This window comes from Mercenaria mercenaria, chromosome 10 (genome assembly GCF_021730395.1).
Source record: "Mercenaria mercenaria strain notata chromosome 10, MADL_Memer_1, whole genome shotgun sequence".
Classification (NCBI taxonomy): domain Eukaryota; kingdom Metazoa; phylum Mollusca; class Bivalvia; order Venerida; family Veneridae; genus Mercenaria; species Mercenaria mercenaria.
In genome coordinates this window covers 70,397,804-70,424,464 of record NC_069370.1, presented here as the reverse complement: position 1 = coordinate 70,424,464, position 26,661 = coordinate 70,397,804, and the positions used below count along the sequence as shown (strand labels likewise).

Genomic DNA, 26,661 nt, shown 5'->3' with positions numbered 1-26,661 from the left:
TAGTTTACTGATAATAAAATAAAGTAGTAGAGTGTAGATGTAGTCCATGGTCAGTGGCAGTTCTTCTCAGGCATTTCAGGAGTGTAAGAAAGGTACTCGCGGCTCTTACCCTGGATGACAAAATTTAATAAATTAAATATAAATCTATATCTCATAATCTATTTATTATTTTGGCAACTTAGACACAATTTAGGGGGGTATAACATTTAAAAAACATTACATTAACAATAAATACTCCAGCCAAGACCCAGACATGTTCCAAAACTAACACCCGGGTCTTGAATTAAGACCCCTTTTTATTATATAGTATAAATCTAATTCTTTGGAATCAATCCAAACACGGACCTGTATCTGGCAACGGGTCTCAAAATTCAAATCTCGCTGGGCCTACGATTGATTAGTTTGACTGGAAACAGTCATAACTACGCAGCGCAGCGTAAACAAATAAAAATGAATACAACAAAACAAAGCAATCAAAGTATTCAATTGACCAGTGTTGACCACTACATATTCTTATCAGAAATATTGCATAGGACCAAAATTTGAATTGACCAGTACTGCCCATTTCACAGAGTGTAATTTATAGTAATAAAATCTTTAATCAATTTAAAATCAAGGCTAACTGTAGTATTGACCAGTCTAGGTATATTGTCCAAAATGGAGCCTGACCAAGAAACATTGCCAAAGACCAAAACTGAATCGACCAGTATTGACCACTATACTTTTTATTGAACAAAATTTTATATTAATCCAATTGCTTTATTATTTTTATATTACAATTACAGCCTGTGCTAATCTGTGAATGTACATTATATAGAAGTGTTGAATAAACCAGTATTGACCAACCAAGAATAACCCTAGTATTGAATCGACCAGTACTGACCGGTTTTAACCAGTATTGACCGCCGGCCCGTCAATACTCATATTGACCGGCTTTTTGCCAACATTGTTGCATAAATCAGCCAATAAAACGAAAGTTTGCAGAAATCAATAATGGCGAGTTCGCCGTGATGTCACTCATTAAAATCTGTTGCAAAACAATGTTTTTATTGGATCGAAATTGTTTAACTTTTAACAACTTTTTTACTGGATTTTCAAAATTAGAACAGTCCTGAAATACTTACAATTTTCATATTTTAGTATTCAAATATTTTTTAATGCATAACTGTTTTAAATGACATTTAATTTTGATAGCAGCAGTGTGGTGTTCAAAACTTTTAGAAAAACACATACCGTATTTTCCCGAATTAAGGCCCCCCCTCTAATTAACGCCCCCCACCAGGGGTGTAAAATTCCACTCAAAAAGTCAACAAACTTTGAGATGGTTCAGTTGCTACCTGGATTGACTGGAATTTACCCGAGAATCGTAAAGATATCAAAACGTCATGCCGGTAATTTTCCATTCCACAAGCACGTGCGACCTATCGTATTAAATATCTAATTTACATCGACACGTACACAAAAACCGTGCGTAGTGCATTTATTTTTTAACATTTTTGCTTCAAGTTTTCAACACCTCCTGAGAATTAATACTGTTTGAATTCTATAATGATTTTAATAAGATATCGGCAGAAATGTAGGCAAAATTATATAAAACGGTCGAATTTTCATATAATCATTTGTAAAAATTCAAACAGCGCGATCTTAGTTACTTATTTCTTTCTAAAAGTAAATAAATGATGAATACTCTGGGCATAAAATTCAGACTTTTGACCAGAAAGAACAAAAAACAGAATAAAAAAATCTTAAATAATGAAAAAGCGGCAGCAATTACAATACATGGAGTAAAACAATTTTTGGCAAACAGATTTCTGTTAGTGCGGCAGAATAGGTTACGTGACCTCGTGAACGTAATTTTAAAATAAAGCAATGTGATGTCATTGCGGTTTTTAATAAGTTTTAAATGAATCTTTGTACATGTATTTTTTGACCAACAATTTAGAAGGTTTTTTTTTGTCGAACAATAATTAATGTAAATTCCTTGAGGGCAAATAGGTCACAGAGGTAGGATATCCACTGTAGTAACTATCGTTTGAGACATTTACCTTTTATACGCTTTTATAGCACATTCGCTTTTGATAACAAATTAAAGAAGAAACTTTTTATTGATTTCTATTTCTCAGCAATTTTAAGAATCGATGCAGTCGATCAGACAGTGATGTGTCACATGGCGCGAAAACATGACGTAATGCCATGACAATCTTGAGCAAAAATACCGCTTTGATCTCCACTTCAGATGTCAAGATACTGACACACTTCTTTTAGCTCTTTGAGGGGGTGTAAATTGATCATGAAAACAAGGTCAATTACTTAGTTTATCAACTGAATAATTACCGATAATCTTTAACGTTTTTTTCATCTCTTTCAACACGGGTGGATGGCCAATGATTATTGTGTCCAAATTTTTTAGACACTTTTCAAAATAAATATTTTTCGGGAAATAATACTATTGTACATAATACTCCTTTCATAAAAGTGACAGTATTAAAAGTGTCAATTATTAGGGCGAGTAGCTGTTCACTAAGGGCGAGTAGATATTACTGGCTACTAGTCCTGCAGGGCGAGTGGTGTAAAAAAATCTTTTACACCCCTGCCCACCCATTTTGGAGGGGAAAAAATCACCTACCTCATTTTTATAAGTCCATATAATAAGTAATTTACAGTACTAAAGTCCAATGTATTAAAAATTAAACACACTTTTAAACAGTCCATGTACTGTAAGTCCAAAACATTTGTACTAAGTACGGTACGTATCCAGTCATCAAACAGAAAATTAAACGGTAAATACATTTTTGATTTGTTTTTACACCACTCGTTTTACACCACATGCTTCCTGTCGACTTTAAACAAATTTACAGCAATGTGTTTACGATATACCCTTTTCTTCAGCAGTTTTAAGAACTTTTAATTTAAAAGCAGGCACAGCAGCGTGTCAAACCAATGACATTGTGTATTGCGCTATTAGCTACCTGCATGTACTAAGGAAAATGTTATCGGAGTACACAGCTGTTTGGGTCATGACGTAATGTGTAGTGTCGAGAGCGTGTCAAAAGCCAGACATAGAACACGAGGTACCGTATTTAAATGCATAAAAGACACACTGCATTAAATTGAAAGCCAAATAATTACGTTTCGGGGGGATTAAACAACACAGAAACACTTCACAGCTAGTTTGAACGATGTTTTTAAGTTTTGTAAAATTTTCATTTTTTATTTTTTTATCTCAAATAAACGCCAGGGGCGTTAATACGGGAATATACGGTAGTTAAACGTAGTTAAGTATTCTTAATAAATCTATTTTATTTCGAAATAATAGTTAAAATTATTTAATGAATTGCTTGTTTTATAAGCTTGCCATTCATCTGAAATTATTTAATATGAACTTGCGTTTTAACAATTAAAGTTTAGGTTTTACAAAATAACATACATGTATTATCTCTAAAAATAGAATATCAACAGATTTGCATACAAACACGATCTCATACATTTTATCAACTAGAAGAACAGTAATCTATCCAAGAGGATGAAAAATATATTTTGGTACTATGTATTCAAACAACAGAGTCAGTGTACCTGGTTTCGCACACTTTTTACACACTTCTTGAAATAAACTGAAATATGTGGAAGCAATTTATTATTTTGCATTTTCAAGCAGAAGAATAGATACACGGCTCTTTATTTATGCACTAGGTTATTCTTCATGTGATAACTGCTCACTACTGGTAGCTCTCAAATATAGCCAGATAGTGACACATTATTCGGACATATTTGTACCCGGTTTCGCACACCGTGAATAAAAATTCTCTAATTCTTTGTACAATACGGATATTCGTTGAATCGAAATTGCACAACACTGATACTTCTGTAGAAACTGTATTTTTAGCTGTCATTATCATAATGATGTCGCTATAACAAGCACAAACGAGGTACCCTCAGTGGTGTCTAATTTTATGCTGTCTCATTGATACTTTTACTACACTTTTATATATCCTTGTCTTTTATCAGAATGCCTGTTTGTCGTTTAGAAAACTAAAGGAAAATTCAAAAGGAGACCTGGTCCGTTGATTTCACCAGTCTAAATTTCTCTTGGCAAGTATTTCATTACAAGAAATGGAAAATTCTTTGGTGTGCGAAACCGTGAACCGTGCGAAACCGGGTACACTTACTCTATTTAGTTTACGTTTAAGCATTTATATCTTAAGTAAATAACATTTAAAACTATATAAAAATCATTACATATTCATTTAGAAATCAATTACCGGTCCCTGAGGATTTGCTAGCTGTCCAATAAGTGGACGGCTAGAACGCAGGCTAAGCATCTGATTACCGGATGGCTAGACACTTCCTTTGTCAGTTTATGTTATTCTCTTTCATGTTATAAACCATTTGGACGCGATTATGACTGCTTTGCATTTTATTTTGACATATTTTGCATTATTGTTATTGGTTTTATAGCTATTTCTAGCTATATATACCTAGATTTAGATATATAGCTAATTTGTTACTTTGCTGGGACCTGTTCGGAGTGTTCCTTTGCTTGGTAAGCACAAAAACCAATAGACAATGTCTCGTGTGACTATATACCGTACTGAAATGTTCAAGCATAAAGATACATTTGCCTTAAAATAGTTTATGATGTGAAATCTTTATTCAAATATCAAAAAGACAATAGAAATAAAGGAGAAAATAAAAAGACGCGACACACACCTCGTCAGCCATCTTTGTAAAACCCATGTCGCTATACTCCATTCCGCGCCGTACCATATCGTACTGCAAAATCCGCTGGGTGGACGGATTAGCTCAATGGTTTGAACGCTGGCTTTCCAATCCAGAGGTTCGGGGTTCGATCCCCGACAGAAGCCTCAGGAATTTTCAGAAACTAGAGGTGTACTGGTCAGAAACCCAGACAATTCTTGCGTGAATCGGTGCTATACACCGGGCATGTTAAAGAACCAAGGGGTCTAAAAAAGAGGGGTCTGGTACTCAGATTAGTCCAACTAATTTGACGCGATCCTAGGAAATATTGAGATCATTTTTAATTTTGAAACAATCTGAACGTCGAAATATTTTGACTAGTACCCGGATTCCCTTGTATCTGAATACCTGTAACACACCAGTTAATATGGAGCATCCTAGCATCAATGCAATACTAAGTAACGTCCACTCAACAGATTTTAATTTCTCCCATGTCACCGAAAAATGCATAAACAAATATATCAGGAACTTAAAGCCCAAAAAGGCAACTGGTGTTGACTCAATTCCTCCAAAGATAATTAAAGCAGGTCAAAATAGCCTTGCAGCACCAATTTCCAATTTAGCAAACTGTATCATAGATAAAGGTCAATTTCCAAACAAGCTAAAACAGGCTCGGGTTACCCCAATTTATAAAAAAGATGACCCTTTCATAGAAAAGAATTACAGACCTGTAAGCATCCTACCTACCATGTCCAAAATTTATGAAAGAATAATTAGGGACCAATCAAATGAACATTTTAACAAAATATTCCATCCATTTCTATCAGCTTTTAGGTCATCATATGGTTGTCAAACAACCTTACTCCGTCTTGTAGAAGACTGGAAGAAGGCCCTTGATAAAAACAAATATGTAGGAGCAGTGCTAATGGACCTGTCGAAGGCTTTTGATTGTCTACCTCACAATCTAATTATTGCCAAACTAAAAGCATATGAGTTAACAGAAAATGCATGCAAACTTATGTTGAACTATCTTTCAAACAGTTTGTTTGTTTTGTTTGTTTTGGGCTTAACGCCGTTTTTCAACAGTATTTCAGTCATGTAACGGCGGGCAGTTAACCTAACCAGTGTTGCTGGATTCTGTACCAGTACAAACCTGTTCTCCGCAAGTAACTGCCAACTTCCCCACATGAATTATCAGAGGTGGAGGACTAATGATTTCAGACACAATGTCGTTTATCAAATAGTCACAGAGAACATGCGCCCCACCCGAGGATCGAACTCGCGACCCGCGATCCGTAGACCAACGCTCTTACCTACTGAGCTAAGCGGGCGGGCTATCTTTCAAACAGGTTTCAAATGGTTAAAATAAATAGTTTTACAAGCGGTTGGCTACAAATTATTAAGGGAGTGCCCCAAGGATCGATACTTGGGCCCTGGTTTTCAATATCTTTTATTTCGTTAACAAATCCACACTGTATAACTATGCAGATGATAACACCTTATCTTATAGTCACCCAAATCTCAAAACCTTTAAAGATACTATTGAGTCAGAAAGTAAATCCCTTATACACTGGTTCAATATATACCAAATGCAAGCCAACCCCGAAAAGTTTCAGTCCATCTGCTTAGGAGCCAGAACAAACAAAGAGGTCAAATCCTTTCAGATAGGAAATAATGAAATTATATGTGAAAATGAGGTCAAGTTCCTGGGTATAGATTTAGATTATCAACTCAGTTTTGACCAACAGGTTACAAACTTATGCAAAAAAGCTGCGAAACAACTAAATGTGTTACAGCGACTAAGCAAGTTTTTAAACCAAAATACAAGATTGGTTATCTTTAAGTCTTTTATCAGGTCAGATTTCAGTTACTGCCCACTTATTTGGCATTTCTGCACTAAAACCAATACAGAAAAAATAGAAAAGCTATTTTGAATCCTCTTATGATACCCTATTAACAAAAGTAAATATGTCATCACTACATCTTGACAGGTTACGTGCAATAGCAATTGAAACTTTCAAATGTATAAATGATCTATCCCCGGATTATCTTCAGTCTCTTGTTAATGTTAAAAATTCTAATTAAGATTTCAGATACACAAACATACTGGAACATCCGTACGTGAGGACAACTAGGTATGGTAAAAAATCTTTCCGCTTTGAGGCCGTCAGGGTGTGAAACAGCCTGCCAAATGACATGCGTACATGTGGATAAGTATAAAGACTTTGTCAGGCTGGTCCGCACCTGGACAGGCCCCAAGTGTATGTGTGCTATGTGTAGCTAGCCAGTCTGATTGCCTTTTGTTGTCCTGCTTGTGCTTATTCAACCTGTGTCTGTATCTTTGTTATGCTTTTTATGTTGCTTTTGTTAAATATTTCTCTAAGCCATCTCGCATGAGTGTTAGCATATCAGTTGCTTTTTTGTCTATCTGCTTAAATAGTTTATGCATAATGTAATTTTCTCTATCTGCATGATTAAGATAGAAACTTTCATTGTGTACTACAGGTATCGCCATCCTACCATAACTGCAGCATTGTGTAGGCATTAAATGTTGGCAGTAATGCGCGTGTGGACAGGCCGTACAGCTTAAAAGGCCGGCGTTTTAATGTTCTATACATGCTGCATCTGTTTCCGATGTAAACATTACCGGTAGTTGTATGGTTTGTTAGATTCACTGTATGTACACATGATACCAAACTATATACAGCAAACCTGTAAAAACCGTAAAAAAATCTGTTTTTTCTTATCTAAATAAGCTTTTTTGTATACTCCGGGTGATCACACACTTTTGCCCTTTGTGCTTTTTTCTATTTCCGTAGAGAAGCCTATCTGTTGTCAACTGGACGAGTAGACTGGTTGGGCAGATAAGACATTCAAACGTCAGTAAGAGCCAGGTGTTCTGGTCACTTTGGAGTACGTCACTATGTGTTCACTGTGTTTGTGTTCTTTATTTTGTTTGCTTCTTTTTTAGTGCGTTGTTATTTTCTTAGCATGTAACTGTAAATATGTTTGTTTTAGCTATAAGTTAGTCATTGTTTCTATGTGCTAATCCACCGTTATATAGTTTTAATACTTACTATTTTTATGTTCTATACATTTGTTATATTTGTTATTTAAATATGTCTTAGAATTATTATAATAGCTATATTAATAATTACTATTATTTTATGTCTTTATGAAATTTATTTAATACTGTTGCTAATTTGTCTTATGTATACCTTAAATCTTTCATAGAAATTACTTGTTTTAATATAAATCTCTCAATATCTTACTCAACATATATATGTTTAAACATGCTTAAAGCAATTATTATGTTTTCCTTTTTAGCTGCTTTATCATTGTCAATCTCTGTATTATATATGTTCCTGGGAAAATAGCTCATGAGCTAATGTTAACTTGTTATATCGTATCTGACGTAAAATAAAGCTTCTTGTATCTTGTATCTTGTTTGTCTCTTCAACTAGTCTGCACCTGTCAGACACTTGTAAATAATAGTACTTAGTGAGCACAGCTCATATAAAAAAGGAAAAACTAGCTACCTCTCAAGAGGGTGCGCCTATGCAAAAGGCGGATGTTAACTGAACAATACAATACTGCCAACGGAAATCTACATGGGTTTTGTTAACAGACACACAGTCAGTGCAAGAGAACGACTTTTACAAAAGTATCGAAAGTGGTATGTCGAGGTGAGACTGAAAAACAATTAAAAGTGTAAGGTATACAGACAAGAGTGGTAAAATCAGGTTAAAACACAAATGCCTCGTGATTTTGGAACATGGTGGGGGTAATAGTGAGGTTGTGTGTGCACCATTAACCGGTTTAAGCTCCCAATTGGTGTTTTTGCTACTGACCGTTCCAAGGCAGTGTCCCATTGTGTTCCTTTATTTGTTCGTTTTGTCATGTGTGTTTGCTTTGTGTGTGTGTGCGTGTGTGCGTGTGCGTGCGTGCGTGCGTGCGTGCGTGCGTGCGTGCGTGTGTGTGTGTGTGTGTGTGTGTGTGTGTTGGTAGTGTACGTGCACATCTGCGTTCTGTGAGTTTCTTTTTGGAGAGGCTGCGTTTTTGTAACGTGGCATTCTCTACTTGATATAAATCCTTGTTTTTCGTGAATAATAGCGTTGCAATACTTTGTGGGTCTTGACTGATTTTTTAATTGGTGAGAATGATTTTTTGTAGAGAATGAACTTTGATCAGGATTGTTACTGTCAAGGCCAATGATACTTTCTAATGATCTGGGGACCTGAAGTTGACCTTCAACCTTTAAGGGCTGAAATAAGACTTTTCTCTGAACACATCACGTTTAGTCTTAATAGTCACAAATCTGTTGTATATGCTATAAAATGGTGTTTCCAATGCAAAATAATTATGAAATTTGAAAAATTCTGAATTTTGACCATATTTTGCAGAGATGCGTCTGTTTCTGTTGTGAAAACAGATCTGAAAAAGTTATGAAATTTGATAAGAAATATTTCTTATAGGAATAAGGTCAGTAATTCGGTCGAAAATGTGCTTCCTTGGTGTAGTCGAAAGAAGTCATCGACATCTTTCACCCAACTGTCGATTTCCGGCTATCACTGGCCGGGCGGCGCTGTCAGAGTAACAGTTGTAAAAGGTCAGAGACCACCGATACAAAAACGTACAGGGAACTTCCTGGGAATGAGGTAAGTTTATACCTGGGAATAAGGTAGCGTCTGTGCGTTCTGATTGGTCAGTCATGTAAACAAACCCGAGAAGTGATTATTTTTTTCAAAATGGAATATTTTTACTGCATTTACAGTATTACATTATACATTTTGACAAAATTTGCTATGTTTTATGTGTATTAAAAAAAAGTTTTATCAAATGAATATCTCCCGCCATGACAACGATGTAAACAGGGAGTCATCTCATTCACACGAAAATTACTTAAATAACGTATCACTATTCATTTGTTTTTTGTCCAATATTTTGACGGAACAAAGATAGTTCTTGAAAAAAATGTTTCGATTTATGGAAGGCCGTACACGCCATAATGTTATAATGGAAGTTTATGGGAAAACAATTGGTGTTCTCTAACCTAAAGAAATGAATATGTTACAAATATTAAGAGAATAAGAGCTAAAAAGACAGTATGCTACAGTTAAAATAGGGCATAAGCGTTGACCACCACCAGCCTCTCTCTAAAGATACTAAGGCTGGGGCTGAATTTGACATAGACTGGTAGGGAGTTCCAAAGTCGGATGGTCCTTGGGAAGTAGAAGTTAGAAAAGTACTGAGTGTGAAACTGGGGGATTAAGTAATTTAGGTATCTAGTTAGGATAAGATGCGATTGGTCGACTGCAACTGTGTGAGCCCTTATTTTGTAAAACTTTACTAATGAGTCCAAAGTAAACAGATCCTAATTTTCCCATTTTTGCGCAAATTCGTGTAGAACGAGTTCTTTAATCACGCTTTTTCACTGCTAGAACACACTGCATGAAATAAGATGGCTTTCATGTTTATACACCCCATATGGCAATTTTTGCAGATCGAAACGGATAGTAGGGGTTTATTGTGCGGACAAGAGCAAATATGCGCCATGTATCTGTATCTGTATCCAAGTCTTCACCTCCAGTATAGGAGAACCGTCTACTGTGTAGACGTCGTATAATCCCTCCACCAAAATAGAATGTCATGTACACCTTACAACAGTCTGAACGGTATATACACTTTTTGAGGAACAGTTAAATTTTTTCTTTAATAATACACAGTTAATGGGATAGTTTATTTCTATTCTGGATACACAATTTACTTAGGACCACGAATGTCACCGTTTCTACTTTTACCATACTTATTTTTCATTGCAGTGAAGTTCTTATTTCTTTGTACAATTTCACGAACACAATCCTTCGTAAAGTTTACGAATCACTTAAAACCACTATTAAAAGCTTATAAAACTGTTAAAAGTTCATAAAAGTTAAATTTTTTTCCTCAGCCAACAAAATACACGTCCGTCACCAAAACCACCACCATCATTTCAATGAGTTCATGTTTAGGGTAGCAGACCGCATGTCAGTAAATAGCTATACATAGCTTATGTTTTCCTGTTTATATATATATATATATATTGCATTGCATGCATTGCAACTGACTGGCATTTCACTAGAAACTATTAGACCCCCTATTTTCTTTACAATTTTACGTTAATTTATGATAGAACTTTCATGAAAAATAGGTGTAGGAAAAAGTGATGTTCAATAAAGATATATAAAGACGACCTAAATTTGTCACAAAGAAGGACCTGCCAGATTTAGTGGTGTTCAGTCTTACAGGGAATAATATTTAGGTCTCTATAACCTAAACCCTTCTCAAGGGAGGTAATTAAAGATGGATTCCAAAAATGCGATGAAAACTTGGGAAATGAGCAATAATATGGAAAATATAAGCTCTGTTGATGAAATATACCGTTACGACAAGAAGCAGCAACAAGACATCTTGACAGCAAAACCATGGGACAAAGAGTACAAACGTTTTTTCTCATAATCTATTTCGTTTCACCGAAACTACAATGATTTTCGGACATTCGAATTTTAGCCAAAATCTGTATTCCTTTTCATGTCCAGGGTTTTCCCTCGGGTTTTTTATTTGGGAGTCCATGGACTCCCATGGCTGCTAATTTAAGGGTCCCTAATAATTTTTGTGGGTCCACAAATTATTGATCTTGAAAATGGACATTATTACTATAAAAATTTACCCTAAAACCGAATGAACTTACTTGTATCTTTTTAATTTAGATAGCAGTTGATTCAATATTTCGGAATGGTATCTTTCAAAATGGCATGAGCTTCTCAATTCAGACTGAGTACAAAAGGTGTGATAGTCTTTTTGTTATGATTAAATAACCAGTAATTACCGGCAATTAACGTGTCACCTCGTGTCAATTATGTTGTTCACAGTTTTATCTCGGTTAAAGATAATACTCGATCCTTAATAAGTATCATAATTTCTGTGATTTATTAATATTTTTTCATCAAAATACTTAAATTTATATGAAATTAATGTTGTTTAATAAAAAAATAAACCATTGGATCTTTTACGGAACGTAACGGCAATCTTAGATTTTAGCGGTGACAGTTAGCGCGGAGAGTAGTTTCCCTTTACCAAAATGGCGAACATCGATAACAAAACTTGTTTCGAAGTTGGAAAATCGTCTATACCTGTGTATAATCAGCACCCACGATTCCGTGTTGGTCCAGGTGGTAAAAAACTGCGCATTTTACATGAGTATCTGCGCAAAGGAGGCTTCAGTGCAAAGGAGTTTCGTGACCGATTTTGCGGGTCCAGTGGGACGCAGAGGCACTAAAAATGCGAGTTCAAAGCAGTAAAAGCGCGTCAGGGACGCAGAAAACCTGCGTCCGGGAAAACCCTGCATGTCTAACCCTTTAAAGGGACGTAGACACTGTCATGCCTGTCAAGATAGAAATACTTACAACTCCGAAAATATGAATTTCGTGACTGTTCAAAGTGTAATTATTTATAATTATAAAATATTTGTTATGAAATTGGGCTATTCCAGATGGCAGTGGCTACCATTACGGTACCGAAATCCTAGCCTCCGGTTCTAGGATTACGGAAGTTCCGTATTCCTAGACAACCCTATGAGAATAGGCAAGGATTACGGAAGTATTTAAGAGGCATCAAATATATATTAGTTTATAAATGCATAAATGATGCTGAAAACTTCTTATTTCACTTAATTACAATAGCGATTTTTCATGCCTGCCTTATTTTTTCGTGTTATCTATCCGCCATTTTGGGTTAGTATAATCTTAAACGCTATATTAATGGTGGCGCGCGGAAATATTATAGAAATATGAGTGTCAAAGTTAGGTTTAAAAAAATATTCTATACTTGATTTTTTTATTTATAACCGTATTGTATTTTATTAAAGAGCATTTGTGTTGATTTGATGAAAAAAAAAATGCAGGTATATACGAAACATAGATAATTCTATAAAATTTTCTCGCGCCACCATTAAGATTATTCTAACCCAAAACAGCGGATAGATAGCACGAAATAATAGTGAAATAAGTAAGTTTACAACGTCATTTATGCATAACCTAACATATATTTGATGCCTCTTAACCTTTAGCATGCTAGATAAATTGTCGTCTGCTGGAAATGTCGTCTGCTAAAATTGTAAAGTTCATTCAATTTGCTCCAAAAATGGAATAAATATTGTCAGAGTAGCAAACAGCTTGGAACCTGATCAGACGCTGATTTAATCGGCGTCTGATCTGGTTCCAAGCTGTTTGCAAAGGCTGTTAAATTTGCCTGCAGCAGGCTAAGGGTTAAATACTTCCGTAATCCTAGCCTATCCTCATAGGGTTGTCTAGGAATACGGAACTTCCGTAATCCTAGAACCGGAGGCTAGGATTACGGTACCGTAATCGTAGCCACTGCCATTCCAGATATGCCCTTTTCCTGTATCTTCGTGCCCCCTACGTATTCCCCCATTTAAATCCCAAAGTTAGGCAAAATACATTCAAAAATGTATATATGATATTGAAGATAAACCTTTTATCTTTATCATGCAAACTTTTTTGTTTGGATATCCTAAACAGTCATTGTGAAATCTCAAGATGTTTCTACCATGTGTGCAACCTAAGTCATGGCTGCCATTTTCCTATATCATCGTGCCACTTGTGTTAAATGGGTCACTTATGTCATTCAAGCATGGAAATTTTCCCCTTCGATGAAATTAGGTTAGGAGAATCGGCAATGACCTTGGAATGAAACTTTCATAAGTTTTGGAAATGAAAATTTGGATATTTTAAAAATAATTGCATTGTACTTGGTTTCTTTGTAAGCAACTACACCTTTTTAAAGATAGATATTTAATTAATGTGGATTAAAGGCAAACTACATGTTTTTTATGCATTTTGCCTTCTTTGTTTACGAAAATACCATGTGCTTATTATGTTAACACAATTTAGTGACGTCAGAGCTTTTGCAAGAACTAGGAGCGCGTGTAAATGACAGAGGCACGAAGATATAGGAAGGCAGGAAGATACAGGAATTGGGGATAATATCCCAGACTCACCAGTTTCGACACACATAACAGGCAACATTACCACGCTTTTTTATTCAGTAACATACGTGACTCTATTAGATGGTGCATGTGCACTAACCTTTTATGCATTGAAACATACCAATGACATCTTATTCTAAACAACTGACTGTCAGAAATCAAAAGGGGCACCATCAAAAGGTAAACAACAACTATCCACGCGTGACCAGTTTTGACGCCCTTAAGGAATTATTTGTCGCCTTACAGTGCTAATACCTAATTTCAATTAATAAAATGTCTTAATCAGATTTAACAAACCTTGAACTAAAGAAAGATATTACAATCTAGCCAAATTATCTATTTTTTTTTCATTGAGCTGACATATTCAACCATGCATGAAAGCAGCCATATTTGTTGAGAGGTCTAGTCTATTTTTGTATTTTTTTTCACTCTTAAGCATATGGTACGCGCTATGTCTGTTTAGTATTATAACGCACTTAACAGACATAGCGCGTACCATATGCTTAAGAGTGAAAAAAAATACAAAAATAGACTAGCTTGTCACATGACTGTCACGTGACCAAATGAAGAAAACAATGAGCGTAGCAGACGGAGGCCATGGATTTTCCCACGCTCTTTTTTGCAAAGAAAATAGCTTTAAAAGTTCAAGAAATTTTTGCATTATCTAAAACAGGTAAAAATCTAATGGATTAGATCAAATTTGATAATTCTTACCTTTGCATCCCTCACTTTCCACATAATTTTCGGAAGCGATAGATATACGTGTGTACTATAGTAATGTGTATAGTAAGTGACGTCAGCGATGTCGCTTGTGCAATCAGGAAAGAAAACAAAGATGGCATCAAAATAGGTCATCGTCAAAACAGGACCCGCTACGATAGTGTGGTCGACCATCCTTTTTTCTGACACGCCTATTTCAACGCATCTTACATGATACTTGTTACGAAGCTTTTGATTGGCTTAAATATTTGTGCAGTCACTGTACGTAATGTGTTATACCATAACCCTCATGGATGATGTATTAAAACTTGACACAAAAGTAGATGCAAGTAGATAATCAATATTCATGGCATATGATAAAATAAAATCTGAAAACATTTAAGCATTCATGAATATAAGGGGCCAAGAACATAGTCACTCAGCTTTTTTAATTCACATGTGTCTGTTGTTTTTTCTTTCATGCTTCTGGACTGCAGTGTTTACAAAGGAATTTGGCACATTTTGTTTTATACTAATTTTTAGATGGATCCAGTGTTCGCAGCCTACTTGACAAGAGAAAAAAAATTGAAGTGTGCAGTAATGCTTGCATTAAGATATATTGCGTACACCTTCCAAAACAGTGCATAAAATAGTTCGGCTACATAATGTCACGTGGCAGTTATGTGACCTGGATAGCACCAAAGTCAGCTGCAGACGTACAACAAAATTTCCATTTCTTTTTTTAATCTAGGCTTCCACATGGACGTTTTTATAAAAGATGAAAATTTGCATTAGTAAAAACATTAAAAATCATGTACACGTTAAATGTAAGTTGATGATACCTTCATATCCGAACTGTCCATAAGCTTTAGCGGTAAAATTGACCATGATGTTTTCTGTCATCACACAGAGTAACTACGTCAACGGAAACCCCAAGTTAATCGGAAACGAGGTCAAAACAAAAATGGCGTCGAAACAGGTGTGCGTAAAATAAGGTGGTTCGACGATATCTGACTCCCCCCCACCCCATGGAAGGCACTTTTTTTGTCCAAGGGGGCTTTTCCCTGACAGTTGTCCAGTGGGGGTCTGGAAATGGTTTGTCCAAGGGGGTCTTTTCGGGCAAAATGCCTTCCATAGTGTTATCCCGGGGGGGGGGGTCTGTCCAAGGGGGGTTCTGGAAAGAGTTTGTCCAAGGGGATCATTTAGGGCAAAAATGCCTTCCATAGTCTTGTCCAGGGGGGGTCTGTCCAATGGGGGTTCTCGAAAGAGTTTGTCCAAGGGGGACTTTTTTGGGCAAAAATGCCTTCCATATAGTCTTGTCCAAGGGGGTCTTTTCGGGCAAAAAAGCCTTCCATCATCTTGTCCAGGGGGGTTTTCGAAAGAGTTTGTTCTAAGGGGGTCTTTCTGGGCAAAATTGCCTTCCATAGTCTTGTCCAGGGGGGTCTGTCCAAGTTTGGTCTGGGAACGGTTTGTCCAAGGGGATCTTTTTTTGGGACAAAATGCCTTCCATGGGGGTTCTGGAAATGGTTTGTCCAAGGGGGTCTTTTCGGGCAAAAAAGCCTTCCATAGTCTTGTCCAAGGGGGTCTGTCCGAGAGGGATTCTGGAAACGGTCTGTACAAGGGGTTCTTTCTTGGGACAAAATGCCTTCCATGGGGCAGTTACTGGCTACTTAGACCAAAGGTCTACATAGCCAGTTCCAACTAAAGGTCTTGGTAGCCGGCTCTATATATACATATCAGATATAAACATGTAAGTCAAGGGAACCAGCTTTAATAAACTGTATTATAAAGGATCATTAAATTACAGTAAGTCCAAAGTGAAAAGTTCCAATGGACACCCATCACCGCGATACCAGACCAGCGTGTTCAAAGAAATTTGACCACCCAGCTGGGTGATTTCACCGCAAATCGCAGTGAACAGCATATCCGGACATGGTGCTTGCGAACACGCTGTTTCGCGGTAAAATCGCGGCGAATTGCGGTGTTCATAATATTGTTTTAAAATATGCTCTTTTTCATTTTGTTTTATTCAAAAATTAAAAGAAATATGTAATATGTTAACAAAACAAAATATCATCGTAATTTTTCAGTTTCAATGTTCGTCTGCAAGGTAATTTCGTATTTTGCAGGTACAGCACTTGACACGAAGCGTATACGATGAGACAGTGCTTAATAAACAATAAAACCTGTAAATTCAGTTGTTTTATTTAGAATTTACTTTTGCAGTTTTGCATGTTTGTTGCAAACATCTGTTGTTAACTTATACTAACAATTACTTTGATATGATTACGTTATTTAACACCCTAACGATTAATCTTCATTCACAGTTTGCATGGAATTTGATAACTATTTAAGAGGTAAGTTACTGGTTAAAATTAATAGTTTTTAGCTCGACTATTCGAAGAATAAGTAGAGCTTTCCTACTCACCAAGGCGTCGGCGTCACACCTTGGTTAAGTTTTTCGTACCAGTCCACATTTTGACAAAGTCTTTTGAGGTAAAGCTTTGAAACTTTCAACACTTGTTTACCATCACCATGGCCAGTTATAGGCAAGAGCACATAACTCCATCAGGGATTTTGGCTGAATTATGGCCCCTTTTGACTTAGAAATCATGGTTAAGTTTTTCGTACCAGTTCATATTTTGACAAAGTCTTTTGAGATAAAGCTTCGAAACTTTCAACACGTGTTTACCATCACCATGTCCAGTTATAGGCAAGAGTACATAACTGCGTCAAGGATTTTGGCTGAATTATGGCCCCTTTCAACTTAGAAATCTTGGTTAAGTTTTTTGTACCAGTTCATATTTTGACAAAGTCTTTTGAGATAAAGCTTTGAAACTTTTAACACTTGTTTACCATCACCATGGCCAGTTATAGGCAAGAGCACATAACTCCATCAAGGATTTTGGCTGAATTATGGCCCCTTTTGACTTAGAAATCTTGGTTAAGTTTTTCGTACCAGTCCACATTTTGACAAAGTCTTTTGAGATAAAGTTTTGAAACTTTCAACACTTGTTTACCATCACCATGGCCATGTATATAGGCAAGAGCACATAACTCCATCAGGGATTTTGGCTGAATTATGGCCCCTTTTGACTTAGAAATCATGGTTAAGTTTTTCGTACCAGTTCATATTTTGACAAAGTCTTTGAAGATAAAGTTTTGAAACTTTCAACACCTGTTTACCATCACCATGTCCAGTTATAGGCAAGAGTACATAACTTCATCAAGGATTTTGGCTGAATTATGGCCCCTTTTGACTTAGAAATCTTGGTTAAGTTTTTCGTACCAGTTCATATTTTGTGTAAAGTGTTTGACATATGGCTTTGAAACTTTTATCACTTGTTCAGTATAATAGTCTCTATCTGTAGGAAAGAGTACATAACTCTGTCATATATTTTGGCTGAATTATTGCCCTTTTTTGACTTGTAAATTGGTTCTGATTTCATACAAGTCCACGTTTTGTCAAAACTATTTGACATATGGCTTTTAAACTTTATCATCATGATTTCCATCTGTAGACAAGAGTACATAACTCTGACAACTATTTTGGCTGAATAATGGATTTTGAAATATAATTTACAATATAGAATATCGAAATTAAAGTTTTTGTTCGGGATAGAAAGCAGGGATATTCACTTAAAGTAAACAAAGTAATTACCCGTTTAAACATTTAGATGCATTCTACATGTCTGAAATAAAAAATTAATCGAATTATATCACGACATTTCTTTCAAGAAATTATAAATGTAACATACATCTGTGTTAATAATTGTTTTGAGTGCTGAGTACGAGCCGTGGGAGCAAAAACTTACAATTTTATAATTATTTTGTAAACATAATTTCATTAGCATTAAATGTCATATATTTATATAGCCTCATATTAAACAAAAACCTGCTTATCCATAATGCTTACAGGAATAATTTTGTGTTCATTATATAATTCATATATGTACTAATTACTGACAAGAATGATTTATTCATCATTCTGTATTATTTTCGGCAAGATCAAGATATTTACATATTCGTAATATTTGCATATTCGTTGTAATGTATGTGATCTTTTTCATAAAATTTGGATCAGTGTAATAGACTAAAGGGAACAGCAACAAAATATGAAATAGAATATACTGTTTAGTTTCAACAACTGCACGTGTATTTGTCACGTTATGTGTGTGATTATTACATGAAGATTTATAGAACGTCTGTCTTCAAGTGAATTGTCTGTATTTTGTGTAAATAAACTTCAATTGTTGGTATCGTTTGCGTCTATGTACTTGTTATGAATAAGAAATAAAAAAAGAAATCAAATGGAAATAAAATCTATGAAAATAAGCATAATATGAGAACGCAACATAGCAAAATATTTTTTTCTTTCTAGTGTAAATCATTCTTTGCTTTATTTGTTTGAATTGTTGTGCTTCCTAATAAATGATATATTCTGTTAAACTTCGTAAAGAAAAATGTGAATTAATAAAAGATAAAGAAACCCGATTTTTAGCTCACCTGTCACAAAGTGACAAGGTGAGCTTTTGTGATCGCGCGGTGTCCGTCGTCCGTGCGTGCGTGCGTCAGTCCGTAAACTTTTCCTTGTGACATCTCTAGAGGTCACATTTTTCATGGGATCTTTATGAAAATGGGTCAGAATGTTTATCTTGGTAAATTCTAGGTCAAGTTCGAAACTGGGTCACGTGCCATCAAAAACTAGGTCAGTAGGTCTAAAAATAGAAAAACCTTGTGACCTCTCTAGAGGCCATAATTTTCAATGGATCTTCATGAAAATTGGTCAGAATGTTCACCTTGATGATATCTAGGTCAAGTGTAAACTGGGTTACGTGCGGTCAAAAACTAGGTCAGTAGGTCTAAAAATAGAAAAACCTTGTGACCTCTCTAGAGGCCATATATTTCACAAGATCTTCATGAAAATTGGTCAGAACGTTCACCTTGATGATATCTAGATCAAGTTCGAAACTGGGTCATGTGCCTTCAAAAACTAGGTCAGTAGGTCAAATAATAGAAAAACCTTGTGACCTTTCTAGAGGCCATATATTTCACAAGATCTTCATGAAAATTGGTCAGAACGTTCACCTTGATGATATCTAGATCGAGTTCGAAACTGGGTCACGTGCCTTCAAAAATTAGGTCAGTAGGTCAAATAATAGAAAAACCTTGTGACCTCTCTAAAGGCCATATTTTTCATGGGATCTGTATGAAAGTTGGTCTGAATGTTCATCTTGATGATATCTAGGTCAAGTTCGAAACTGGGTCACGTGCGGTCAAAAACTAGGTCAGTAGGTCTAAAAATAGAAAAACCTTGTGACCTCTCTAGAGGGTATATATTTCATGAAATCTTCATGAAAATTGGTCAGAATGTTCATCTTGATGATATCCTAGTCAAGTTCGAAAGTGGGTCACGTGCCTTCAAAAACTAGGTCAGTAGGTCAAATAATAGAAAAACCTTGTGACCTCTCTAAAGGCCATATTTTTCAATGGATCTTCATGAAATTTGATCTGAATGTTCATCTTGATGATATCTAGGTCAAGTTCGAAACGGTCATGTGCAGTCAAAAACTAGGTCAGTAGGTCTAAAAATAGAAATACCTTGTGACCTCTCTAGAGGCCATACTTGTGAATGGATCTCCATAAAAATTGGTCAGAATGTTCATCTTGATGATATCTAGGTCAAGTTCGAAAGTGGGTCGAGTGCCATCAAAAAGTAGGTCAGTAGGTCAAATAATGAAAAAACGTTGTGACCTCTCTAGAGGCCATATTTTTCATGGGATCTGTATGAAAGTTGGTCTGAATGTTTATCTTGATGATATCTAAGTCAAGTTTGAAACTGGGTCAACTGCGATCAAAAACTAGGTCAGTAGGTCTTGAAATAGAAAAACCTTGTGACCTCTCTAGAGGCCATACCCTTGAATGGATCTTCATGAAAATTGGTCAGAATGTTCACCTTGATGATATCTAGGTCATGTTTGAAACTGGGTCATGTGCCTTAAAAAACTAGGTCAATAGGTCAAATAGTAGAAAAACCTTGTGACCTCTCTAGAGACCATATTTTTCAATGGATCTTCATGAAAATTGGTCAGAATTTATATCTTGATAATATCTAGGTCAAGTTCAAAACTGGGTCACATGAGCTCAAAATAGAAAAAACAACATCATACTCAAAACTGGATCATGTGGGAAGAGGTGAGCGATTCAGGACCATCATGGTCCTCTTGTTGTTTTCTGATCCTTCCCTCCTCTGGTGTTGTGCTGTAATTTTCACTCATGCTGAAAGTTTCTACCCGTAAGTATAGATAACAACTACTTTACGCTTTCATTATTTATTATAATCCATGTGGAAATGATACATATTTATTAGTGGCTTTAAAACATCCTGTAGTGAACAGTCCCGTATGACGGCCAAAATTCTAATCATATGTGATTATCACTACTCGTGTAGTTTAAGCAGGACTGTCTAGGTGAACGTGCCTCACATATGACTAGCTTTATGACCGTGCGGGGCCGTATTACTAGCCACTACCGCATCTTGATCCGAAACGTCAATTCTGCTTTTTCTATTTTTAGCTCGACTATTCCTACTCGCCCCGGTGTCTGCGTGAGCGTGAGCGTCACACAAATGTTAAAGTTTGCGTACCATCCCAAATATTTTAAAAGTCCATTGAGATATTGCTTTCATATTTTGCATACTTGTTTACCATCATGACCCCAGTCTGTAAAAAGGAGGAGGCAATTGTATCAAGCATTTTGACTGAATTATGGCCCCTTTTCGACTTAGAATAAATGTTAAAGTTTGCATACCACCCCAAATATTTTCAAAGTCCATTGAGATATTGCTTTCATATTTTGCATACTTGTTTACCATCATGACCTCAGTCTGTAAAAAGGAGGAGGCAACTCTACCAAGCATTTTGACTGAATTATGGCCCCTTTTCGACTTAGAATATGCTTATTGTAATGTTAAAGTTTTACTCATTGCTTATATTATGCTATCAAGCACTGAGAATAGTTGAGCGTGCTGTCCACTGACTGCTCTTGTTTATGTACTTGTAGCTTGTGTGTACCTGAAATATAAAACAATAATAATACTTCATTACTTCTGATTTATCCCTTATTTTATGTAAACTTCACGATAATAATTCATTGCAAAATGAAAATAAACAATGAGACTACAATGTACAAGTAAAAAAGAAATTGATTTAAATATCGAACAACTTTCATGTCATGAAGTTAAATTAAACTGTTTTAAACTGCATTTAATAGAAAGAAGTTTAATTCGAAAACTGTCTAAAATTTAAATACTCTATTGATAATGAACGTATAGGCAGTATTGAACAGGCATCGACAATTATCTAAATAGCACTTGTTAACCAGTTTAATTATTAATCATAAGTAACTTACCAAATAATTTTGCAACATGTGAAAATAAACGAAAGAAAGAATTAGGCAGTTTAATTGCAGCGGAGGTGAGTAAAACTTTAATTCCAACATGTATTGTTAGTAGTAATTGTTAGTGGACGTTTTAACAATTTAACATAAAACTATAACCATAAACAAAGGAAACAAAACAGTGTATAATTACACATCTTATAAGCTTAGTGTTCACCTGAAAACAGAAAACAATATTGTTAAAACGAAATATAAGAGCAAAAAATATTTTTCTACAATGAAAAACGGGGTTAACTGAGACGATCTGAACACGGAGAATCACCGCAGTTGCACACTGCAACGCACCGTGTCCGCCGATCGATAGGCAGCAGATAAACGGACTCAGTGTTCGCTCCGATCTGTTTGCGTGTTCAGGACACCGCAAATGGACACAGTCAATTGCTTTTTGTCGCAGAAGTTGCGTGAAAAAAAATAACTTTTCACCTTGGTCGTACTGTAGTTAAATAAATGTAGTGATAGTAGGTTTATAGGCCACTTCAAACAGCCTCGCTGTTGGGTTAACCCTTTAGCGACGTGGTTATTTAGAGTGTCCGCCTACGAATGTCGAGGTCCGGGTTGAGCACCAGTAGGGTATTTTCTCTCCCATGGTTTACTTTATAAATGACATTTTTGATAGGCAGTGGCTAGAGAACCGGAATCGGTTCCCTAGACAGTGAACTTTTTCGTCTGGAAACGGTTTTAATCCAATAAAAAAAAAACTGATGCACATCACGAAATGCTGAGGTGTTACAAACCAGTATTTAAAGTGATCAAAGAATCCGCTGGAAGCTTTAATGGCAATTAAATTATTTTGTACATCCTTATATTATAAACATCTAATGATGCATATACAAAACAATACAATTTTGCATTTAAATAATTTAAACATAGTACATGTTTAAAGCAAATTACATTAAAAAAGGCAAAGTATTTTCATGCATTAATTCGTACTAGTTTATATCATTCCAATTTGGCGGACAGTATGCGACGAGTACACTTTTGGAGACACAGTAAAAAGGGCATGGTAAAATTAATCAAGATAATAATATGCTTGATACTTACCAAAAAACAAAGTTAATTTTGGCAGCTTTATGCATAGGAATAAAATTCCGGTTCCCTAGCCTATGCACGGTACTTTGGTTAGAGAACTGGTTCCGGACAAATAAGTTCGCTGTCTAGGGAACCGACTCCAGTTCATTAATCTCATTTATGGATTACTACAGTGTACCTTTCCTCAATTTGATAATATAAAAATGTGGAAAATCTTTCAGCAAAAATATTTGGTACTGTTTATCACAACCAACCCTGATCTCCCTAACAGATTTTCTGTGGGACCTGGTTTTAGTGACCCCTACCTTATTTCTTAACTAGTCAAGGTAGCCAGCAATTGGCATTTTGTCAATGTTAACTTTCACAAACTGAACAACAAACCAAGTAAAAACAATGTTTAAGGCAAAAGTACAGAGCAAAACGGTTATACTGATTATGCGGCATAAAAATTCTATAAATTATAAGGGGGTGGGGTTTGAAGACTTGGCATTATATGTATATTTGTTGGTAATATTCAAACATACTGTGTTGTATTATTCAACAAGATGCTCTTTACCTCATTTGATAAAATATGGAAACACTGGCGACCTCATCTCAACAGAATCAGAAGCGAAAGTTAGTTCATGTCATTTTTCAGATTGGCTATAATTTATGGTTAAAAGATATAATTAAGCCAATAATGGATTTCAAAGCTGTATATTTCCTAAAAGTAATTGTTGGACTGTTCTATCTGTATAAAAATCAGACAGAAAACACGACATTTGCATCAAAACAGAAAATAAAAATGTTCCTTATAACCAAAGAGCAGGATCAGAATTTGAGAGCATAATTTTTTTTTTTTTAAATTAATTAGAAAAATGTCTCATAATTGGGGATACCATGGAATAACAATGCCACCAAACTGTCATTGTCAGCACAACATTTTCTTTGAGCGTATCGAAAGCTGAAATGTTACGTTAAAAACGTGAAAACTGTTACAGCACAAACACTTGATCGCGCTGTGCAATGTTATGTATCAAGTGCCTAGACGACAAAGACTAACTTAGGTGTGTTTAACCAGCGACACCAGTTGGAAATCTCGCATTTTTTACTTTCTTCTGCGGAAATTTTGCTTGAAATAGGAGAAAAATATGTACTCCTAGGCGAGGGGAATGGGGCCAGATATCGGCCCTAAATTGGCCGTAGAAAAAGCACTGTATGCGGTTCAGTCGATGCCAGGTCCTTCAGTGTTAGAGAGGAGAGAAGTGTAATGGTTGTAGGTATATAAGCCCACTTCCAACAGCCGTGCTGTTTGGTTGACCCTTTAGCGACATGGTTAGAGTGTTCGCCTTTAGATCACGAGGTCCAGGGTTTGATCCTCGGTAGACGCTGGGGTATATTACTACACAGCTCATTATAGATCACCATGTTGCATTAAAAAGTATATTCTGTAGTTAATGTATCCAGAAGCATAACCAGCGACACCAGTTGGAAATCTCGCATTTTTTACTTTCTTCAGCGGAAATTTTGCTTGAAATAGGAGAAAAATATGTACTCCTAGGCGAGGGGAATGGGGCCAGATATCGGCCCTAAATTGGCCGTAGAAAAAGCACTGTAGGCGGTTCAGTCGATGCCAGGTCCTTCAGTGTTAGAGAGGAGAGAAGTGTAATGGTTGCAGGTATATAAGCCCACTTCCAACAGCCGTGCTGTTTGGTTGACCCTTTAGCGATATGGTTAGAGTGTTCGCCTTTAGATCACGAGGTCCAGGGTTTGATCCTCGGTAGACGCTGGGGTATATTACTACACAGCTCATTATAGATCACCATGTTGCATTAAAAAGTATATTCTGTAGTTAATGTATCCAGAAGCATGACAATTAACAGCAATGCTGCATAATGAATAATTTATGGCAATCAGAAAAAATAAAGATTTTTTTTTTTAAGTTCAGTAAAATGCCATTTTTTTTTCATCCATTTATATTCAAAGCACTTGAAATTTACAGTGTATCATAATCAGTTTTGTCCCATACCTGTTTAAAAAATAACAAATATGTCATTTGACAATTTTATGTTGAAAAACGAGAATATGAGAAATCATACTATGTTCTTGCTGCATCTTGCACACCGGGATGGCATTTCCGGTGATTTTACCCATGCTGGCAAAACCAATCTGGCAACCCTCATGCCAGATGACTCTCGTGCTGTTAATGACAACTAGCGATTCATTCATTGCATTGATTACATGTTGTTTATGTAAAATACGAAAAAGTCTGGTACCTTGATTGTTTCTCTCCATTCCTTATAGTATATTTCACGGTTCAAAATACATTATATCACGCTAAGAACAGACCATTACAAATGATAAAACTAAAGTGTAACTTTGTTATTGTGTGTCACTTAAACATCATGGCATCACTTCTGCTTACGGTGTTAAGTTCCCGTGCTTTGTGTACATACTCTTCTATAAGAAAGAGTGCTACAAGTTTGCTTTATTTTTTCTATCATTTGTAAAATACGGTTTTGCGAGAAAAATAATCTGTCAGAGTAAAAAGCTTATATGTATACAATATGCAAGAAAAAATAATGATGTGTTTACGAAAGGATAGAAATATCTGCCCCGAGGGCACTTGCGCATTGGGTGGTAACAAGGCTTGATATCCCTTAATTACTAAAACAACATGTCATTAAGATTTCCTTAATATTTCAGTCCCCATTACTTCAAACATATCAAAGTGTCGGCTCTGGCATTACTGAAGATGGTGATGCATGCAAGATCTGGTGGTAACTTAGAAGTGATGGGACTGCTGCTAGGAAAGGTTGATGGAAATACAATGATTGTCATGGACTGCTTTGCCTTACCAGTAGAAGGGACAGAGACTAGAGTGAATGCTCAAGCACAGGCGTATGAATATATGGCAGCTTATACAGATGCTGCAAAACAGGTTACAACATACCATATTTTAATTCCTTTATTGTCACAAATTAACAAGTGAAAAAGTCCAGGGCCCGTATTCATAAAGCTCCTAAAGAGAAAACTTAGGAAAATCCTTAACTTCGTAAAATTTCCTGAACAACATAGCACAAAAGAAATGTGTAAACTTTGTAAGATTTATTGATAATCTTCATTACTATGCCAGACTCTATAAAACAATATTGTTAGACATGCCAACTATCTTGATGATTGTCCAGAAAATGCTTTGGAACTTTTCCCTTAGTTAGTCCCTTAGGGAAAATTTTCCTTTAGGAGCTTTATGAATACAGGCCCTGAGCAACATTTCAGATCTTACCTTTCAGTGCAGTGCAAATCAAATTAAATTTTTTATTGCAGTTATTGTATCAGAGGAACATTAAGGGAAATATTACTGCAGGTAACGTACCTGATTTTAGCTCACCTGAACTTTGTTCAGGTGAGCTATTAGTATACCGGTACTGTAGGTTGGTGGTCCAGTATGGAGCATTAACATTTTTACTTGAAAATCCAAGAATTCAATTCCATGCAGATTTCTGATTGTCATGACAACCAAAAGGGAAAACTAAGAATCTTCTAATCCAAAACTGTAAGGCTTAGAGCTTAAATATTTGATATGTGGCATTTTCTAGCAGCCCTCTACCAATTTATGCATGGCACCTTTGGTCAAAATTAGCCCTGCCTCAGGGTTCCTTTGTTTTACATATCCTTTATGTAAGAAAAATTTTAAAAATCTTCTTGTGTAAAGCTTCAAGGTTTAAAGCTTAATGCAAACAACTTGCAATATA

At 35.8% G+C, this 26,661-nt stretch overlaps 2 protein-coding genes across 3 annotated transcripts in view; one reads left to right on the top strand and one right to left on the bottom strand.

Annotated features, from left to right (window-relative positions):
- LOC123561328 (heterogeneous nuclear ribonucleoprotein A2 homolog 1-like) overlaps window positions 1-4,744 on the bottom strand; it is a 192,476-nt gene extending 187,732 nt beyond the window's left edge. For both annotated transcript variants that reach the window (XR_008372846.1, XM_045353624.2), the window contains exon 1: window positions 4,708-4,744. Coding sequence is in view for 1 of the 2 variants with exons in the window: in XM_045353624.2 (XP_045209559.2) it covers window positions 4,708-4,734 (27 nt within the window). In the remaining variant the exon portion in view is untranslated. The remainder of the gene's footprint in view (window positions 1-4,707) is intronic.
- A 6,264-nt stretch (window positions 4,745-11,008) lies between these two features.
- The window catches only part of LOC123561329 (COP9 signalosome complex subunit 5-like), a 36,628-nt gene continuing 20,975 nt past the window's right edge, over window positions 11,009-26,661 (top strand). Inside the window, exons 1-2 of the mRNA XM_045353626.2 lie at window positions 11,009-11,171; window positions 25,613-25,847. Coding sequence (XP_045209561.1) covers window positions 11,038-11,171; window positions 25,613-25,847 — 369 coding nt within the window. The 5' untranslated portion in view covers window positions 11,009-11,037. The remainder of the gene's footprint in view (window positions 11,172-25,612; window positions 25,848-26,661) is intronic.